General features: G+C 38.5%; 1 protein-coding gene across 2 annotated transcripts in view; it reads right to left on the bottom strand.

Moving 5' to 3' along the window:
* Positions 1 to 636: 636 nt before the first annotated feature.
* Positions 637 to 7,231, bottom strand: part of LOC106474276 (calcium-independent phospholipase A2-gamma-like) — a 39,447-nt gene continuing 32,852 nt past the window's right edge. For both annotated transcript variants that reach the window (XM_013934964.2, XM_022402610.1), the window contains 2 exons: positions 7,134 to 7,191; positions 637 to 924 (listed from right to left, as the gene is read on the bottom strand). In XM_013934964.2, coding sequence (XP_013790418.2) covers positions 652 to 924; positions 7,134 to 7,191 — 331 coding nt within the window. In that variant the 3' untranslated portion in view covers positions 637 to 651. The remainder of the gene's footprint in view (positions 925 to 7,133; positions 7,192 to 7,231) is intronic.

The following is a 7,231-nucleotide window of genomic DNA, read 5'->3' as shown; positions in this document are numbered from 1 at the left end:
ATATACACACACACACTAAAACTTATCAAAGATTGTCATGTTAACGTACACAGACTAGTAATCCACATACACTAAAACTTATCAAACACTGTTGTGTTAACATATACACACACACACTAAAACTTATCAAAGATTGTCATGTTAACGTACACAGACCAGTAATCCACATACTCTAAAACATATCAAACACTGTTGTGTTAACATATACACACACACTAAAACTTATCAAAGATTGTCATGTTAATGTACACAGACCAGTGATCCACATACACTAAAACTTATCAAATACTGTTGTGTTAACATACACAGACACTAAAACTTGTCAAAGATTGTCATGTTAACGTACACAGACCAGTAATCCACATACACTAAAACTTATCAAACACTTTTGTGTTAATATACACAGACACTAAAACTTATCAAAGATTGTCATGTTAACGTACACAGACCAGTGATCCACATACACTAAAACTTATCAAAGATTGTCATGTTAACGTACACAGACCAGTGATCCACATACACAAAACTTATCAAACACTGTTGTGTTAAGATACACAGGCCTGTGATCTTCACACATTAAAACTTCTATTACAGTTGGACAGGCTGGTGAACATGAAAAATACATTGCATTTTGTAACTTCTTTTCTGGTGTCAAAAGACTGAACACGATTCTTTTATTTTATACCATGTTACAATATTTGTAATTTTCATTAAACGTAAAGTACAACAAACCTGATGCAGCATGTCGTCAAGCTGGTATTCTTCAAAATAACCTGGGGCAGCAGCCGATGCTCGGACTGCCTGCCACATTTTGTGGTTACATCCCCCCAAGTACTGTGAGGTAACACGAGGTGGAAGACCATAGTTGCGGAACACAAAGGCTTGAAGGGTAGGCTGATTCAAAACTGTTGACACCACACCAATCTGTTAAGGAAAAATAAATTTCAGAAGAAAGTTCAATAGTAATTTTAGTTTATTTTCAATCTACAGATTAGACTTCTACAATTTTACATAAAGATTTTTGTTTAGCTACAACTGGTTGTACTCTTTAAACAACAAAAATGTTCTTACAAACACAAATTATTCAGTTTCAATGATCCTACAGTTTATTTCTGACCTTTACATTTATGTTTAGGTTCTATATTGTATTATAATGCAATTGTTTTAGGGCTACCAAATACAGTTGTAGAACATATTAAGTAATTCATATTCCTCTCCAAAGTTTTAATCTAATTAAGGAAAGAAATCCACAAAGCTCTCTATAATTCACAAATCTATGGAGTTCTCTTCACAAGTAATAAAACCAAAGAGTTATCTATCTCAATATAAACAAAAAAAAATATCCAGATCACTATAATATTTATGTTCTTACCTTTACCTGTAAACTCCAGCATCTGTATAACTGTTATCTGTCTCTGTAAAAATTAGCATATTCTAACTGTATTTCTTTTTGTTCATTGAGACAAGGAATAATTTAAAACTCTCATGAATAGGAACCATACTTCATTCTGGTTGAAAATGTCTATTTCTATAAAATTCATATAAAAAAAAAAGCAACTTACCCAACTTGATGTACCACTTACTATCTAACTATAACATTTTACAGTTGGTTCTATTTGCATGCTAGTAACTACACCAGACACTGAGTCTGGTAAACGGTAGTAACTACACCAGACGCTGAGTCTGGTAAACGGTCGTAACTACACCAGACGCCGAGTCTGGTAAACGGTCGTAACTACACCAGACGCCGGGTCTGGTAAACGGTCGTAACTACACCAGACGCCGGGTCTGGTAAACGGTCGTAACTACACCAGACGCCGGGTCTGGTAAACGGTCGTAACTACACCAGACGCCGGGTCTGGTAAATGGTCGTAACTACACCAGACGCCGGGTCTGGTAAACGGTCGTAACTACACCAGACGCCGGGTCTGGTAAACGGTCGTAACTACACCAGACACTGAGTCTGGTAAACGGTAGTAACTACACCAGACACTGAGTCTGGTAAACGGTAGTAACTACACCATACACTGGTTACACTGTTGGTTACCACAGTTGTATCTAAAACGTTAAACAAATGTCTGTTTTTTGTCCACACAGACTGGTTCAATTACTTTAGAACACAATTGACAAATTATTTCCTCACTACTATGTTATTACAATACCATCTGTGATAATTTCACTTTAGAAATGGACATTATTTGCTCTTTATGGCTAAGCTCACAATCACACAGTATAGATCTAACTCATAATATACAACTATATCTCGAACTATATGTTGAATGCATAATTATAGCCCAACCCAAACTTAGAATGTTCTGCACACTACGATATACTATGATGCATTAACACTCAATTAAAACAATGAGAAAAACTTAGGTGCAATGATTATTGTATTATTGCAACAACTGAACTACCCAAGGTATGATTCATAAACAGTTATGTAAACAGATGTGGGATGAACTATTGCTCTAAAAATAACTAAATTTAGCACTCACATTAAACTTCAATCGAAACAGTCATATATATCTAACAATAATCCTTTCTTGAAGAAAAATACAAAGTTCAGTCCAGGCATAAAGTCTACTCATACAGTGTGCTCCAACATTTGCAGGCCATTTGATGGCCTCAATGAGGAACAAGTATTTCTGCACATACAATGTCCATTTCATGATCCTCACACTGTTGATTTTGAACCTCTGGATGTATGCAAGAGGCTAACGGCGCATCTTGATGAACTCCTTTCCGTAGAATCAGTTCTGGATGGCAAAAATGATGGCCAGATACTCTCGTTCACAGAGTAGTTCTTCTTACTACTCATGAGCTTCTTACTGACATACATTATGGGAGCAGTCTATCTTCATGTCTAACATCTGATACAATGGCCTGAATGATGAACAGTTTGTTGAAGTCTGGCATTCTAAGGACTGGCAAACTTCCAAACATGTTCTTCAACTTCTGGAATGTCATCTGCTGTGTTTGTTTCTACTTCACCTTGTTGGGTTGGCCTTTCTTGGTCTGGTACAGTGACTTCAGCATAATTTGAAATGAGCTTCCTATAGTATCCCACTAACCCAGGAAGTATATGACTTGCTGCTTGGTCATTACTTCTCCTCTTCCATGGCTATCTGTCTGTTGCCCACCTTGTGCCCAACAAAGTCCAGCACACAATAACTGATGTGACACTTGAGATGACCTGATGGTCAGACCTGCTATCCTCATTCATCCAAACAACTCTCCGAGTTTCTTCAGGTGGTCTTCCCATCTGGCTGTGTGGATCAAAATGTTGTCCACATAATGCTCAATCTTGGTGGTATTGTGCAACATTTTCCTTATCATGTCACTGCTGAGTTGACTAACCTAAACGGCATCCAAGTGAATTGGTAGCATCCATTTGGTGACACAAAGGCTGTCTTCTCTTTAGACTCTGTCTCCATCGTGATCTGCCAATAACCTTTACTCAGGTCAATCTTGGTAAAGAACTTAGCCCTGTCTAGTTTCACCATGATGGCCTCTGGGTTGCCTGTAAGTTCAGAGTCAAAGTTCATCAGAAGGTTCAGCTTCTGGTAGGGCTTCACCTTGACTGGATCCCTGGTCGTGGTCTCAACCTTGTGTTGCACAAGGTCTGTCTTGACTGGTCTATGTGTGAAGACATTTGTGTACTAGCACAGTAGATCTTCTAACTCTTCCTTGCCTGTCAGTTCTTCACTGACGTTGATGTCTTTGTATGTCTCATCTCCACCCAGCAATTTTAGGTTTAATAGGTCTTCATCTTCTATAACAAAGTTACCATTTCTGGTTCTGCATCTAAGACAGCTACAGCTGTCATGTCCATCTGTGCCTCAATAGCTGCTTCCATTAGATCTTCTTCCCTCTCAAAGTACCTTTTCAACAGATTGGAGTGGTAGATCATGGTCTTCCCATCTGTTTTCACTTTATGATCCATTCTGTTGACCACTTTCTGCACTTCTAAAGGTCCTTTCCACTGCAGGGTGAGTTCTTTGTTGTGTGTGCGTAGCAGTAACAAACCTTTTGTCCAGCCTCGAAACATCAATACTTGGTCTTCTTGTCACAGAAGTGTTTCTGTCTTCCTTAAGCTGCATACAAACTTTCTTGTGCAAGTAGACAGGTCTCTTCCAGTCTATTTATGATGTCTAACAAGTAATGGTACATGTTCCTCACTTCTGACTTTTCTTCTCCTCTCCATAGTTCTTTCAATATCTGCATTGACCTCGTACTGTTCTTCTGTACATTAATGGAAAGGTGAAAATCCTGTATTTGCTTCAGGGACTTCTTAGTAAGCAAATAATACTGCTTGCAAGTACCTGTCCCAGTCACTTGGTTTCTTCTAGCACATCTTCTTCACCACACTTTTTAAGACTCTGTTGATTCTCTCACAGAGTCTATTACATCTGGGGTTGTATAGGATGGTAAAGAGCTGCCTAGTGTTGATGAGTCTGCACACCTCTTGCATCAGTTCTAAAGTAAACTGGGACATTCTGTAATACAAGACTTTTTTGTAAAGTCTACTCTACAGAACATTTCCAGGAGGGCTTCTGCTACTCTCTCTGTGTGTATCTTTGGCAAGGGTATCGTTTCAGGGTAATGTGTTACATGGTGGACTACTGTCAGCATATACTGGGTGCCCTTGTCAGATACAGGTGCTATGGTCCAATCAAGTTCACAGCTACTCTGTCAAATGGCTCATCACCTTGGTTATCTTCCCTCTAGGTACTGTCCTTTGGCAGATGTCATATGACCTGCAGAATCTAGTCACATCTTTGATGACCTCCAGCCAATGGAAGTTGTTGGTGATTCTCTCTACTGTCTTCTTTACTTCTAAGTGTCCTCCCACAATTGATTCATGAGCCAACTTCATCACTTAAGTCTGGTATTCTGTTGGTATTATGATCTGTTTAACTTCCCCAGTAGAAATGCCTTGATAGATCTGGTACAGCACTCCTTTCTGATCTTCTATACTGTAAATACCTTTCCCCTTTGTCTTGTGCTCAACTCTTTTCAGTGCTTCCTTCAGTTCCCACAGACAATACATTTGGGATGTCACCTTTCAAGACTTGCTGAAGCTTGATGTCTTGTTTGCTCTTCTTTTCCTGAGCTCTTGTGGTGACTGTAGATGATTCATCAGTCTCATTTCTGTCTGGTTCCTCTAAACGTCTACTGTCTGGAATATTGCTAATCACAAAGTCGTAGATTTGGCCACAAGGTCTCCCACATAATATGGAGTGTCCACTTTTATTCTTGCTATGGGAAACTTTCTCACTGCCCAATCAATCAGCACCCACAGATGTACCTTGCCCATCATCTGGTTATCAGATACTAGACTGGTTTTCACTTCTGCACCCAGTGTCTCACATAACTTTCACTTTCTTGTCCCTAACATAGCCTACACCTACTGGCATTTTGTGATTTGTTGGCACCTCCCGATGTTTGTCATATGTTCTCATCACCACTGGCATTGTTAACTCATTTGCTAACTTGAGCTGACAATTAATCATGCACTGTTTAATCATGGTTATAGAACTTCCTTCCTGTGGTGAATCTGATGAATTATCTATATTCTGTTTCTTCTTTAAGCAGCATCCATGGTGACAATAACTCTTTTCTTGTTTCTTTCCAGCACTGTCTTTGTAAATGGCTCCAGCTACGACGTTATGTTGAGCTTTCTGCAGTTGCTTGTTGGTGATAGACTTGCACTCACTAGCAATGTGTCCCATTTTATAACAAGCATAGCATATCTTCTCCCATTTGTCGGTTGACTTCTTGTCACCTTTTGTGGCATCCTGCTTCTGGTCAGCCAAACCTAGTTTTGACTTTCACTGGATATTCTTGGACTTGCCAGTTATACTCCTTCATGGGCTTCCATATAACATTCTGCCAGCTTTATTATCTCCTACATGTCTTTCAGTACTTTCTTTTACAGACAGTGACATGTCAGTGGAGCATGTGATCATAAGCTGTTCATGTAGATCTGCTAGTCCTTCAAAACAATCTTCACATTTGGCTATGTCAGTCCACCTTGTGAAGTATCACTATAGACATGCCACAAACTGAAATAGAGTTTCTCCAATGTCAGGTTTGACTTCTCTGAACCTTCCTCAGTAAGTTCATAGCCTTTCAGCAAGCATTCACTTAACTTGTCATAATTCATGGCATCTTCTGACGTCATGCCCACATACACTTTGTAGGCCTCTTCCTGTGAGAAGGAGGCTGAGACAGACTGCCCAGTCACCTTTGTCCCAGTTCTGACTTTGGACAAATCTTTCACACCTCTCCAGGAAAGTATCTGTATCATCTTTCTGTTCAACAAATTTGGACAGCTTTGGTCAGGTTTCATGACCCCATTATAATTCTTGGGTCCTCCATCTTTCTGTTGGGTGAACTTGGCAATCTCAATTTGTAGTTTTATTCTCTCTATTTCAAGTATCTCTTTTCTCTCCATTTCTTCTTTCTCAATATGTGCTCTTATTTTCTCAATTTCTAATATTTCCTTTCTCTTCTTTTTTCTTCTCAATTTGTGCTCTTATTCTTTCTTCCTCTCTTCTGTTGATGCTCTTCTCTCTCTATAGGTCTTGTTGTTGTTTAACATACAGTACATAGTTCAATTGTTTTAACATAATATATTAAAGCAAGTCAAACATAAATACAAATGTTACTTACACTGTAGGTTATCACAGTTGTATCCAGAGCTTTAAATAATAGTCTCTTTTTCATCAAGATCCATATAGGCTGGTTCAGTTACTTTAGAACACAATTTGACAAGACAAATACTCCATTATTACAATACAGTCTGTGACAATTTCACTTTAAAAATTGCCAATTTAGGATCTATATAGCTAAGCTCACAATCATGTAGTCTAAATCTAACTAGCCATATATATATCTATATCTCGAACTACATTTTGGATGCATAATTGTAGCCTGACATAATGCACCAGCACAGTTCAGCAAGTCCTGCTAAAACCTGTACAAACTAACAGGAACCATATAATCCTGCTTAGATGTGTACAAACTAACAGGAATTGACTCCTGCTTCACTGCATGCAAACCAATACAAATTGAGTCCTCGTTAAGTATGAGCAAAGTTTATACATGAAATTTTGTATTATGGAACATACCTTTGGATTTTCAGGGTCTCTTGCACTTTCTATCATAGTCCTTTCATTGAATATAGAGCTGTTAAAAAAAAAAAAAAAAAAATTTTTTTTTCCCCCCT

The sequence above is a fragment of the Limulus polyphemus genome, unplaced genomic scaffold (assembly GCF_000517525.1).
Source record: "Limulus polyphemus unplaced genomic scaffold, Limulus_polyphemus-2.1.2 Scaffold7018, whole genome shotgun sequence".
Lineage (NCBI taxonomy): Eukaryota > Metazoa > Arthropoda > Merostomata > Xiphosura > Limulidae > Limulus > Limulus polyphemus.
Note: the sequence above shows the minus strand (reverse complement) of the source record. Positions and strands in the feature narration are given on the sequence as shown.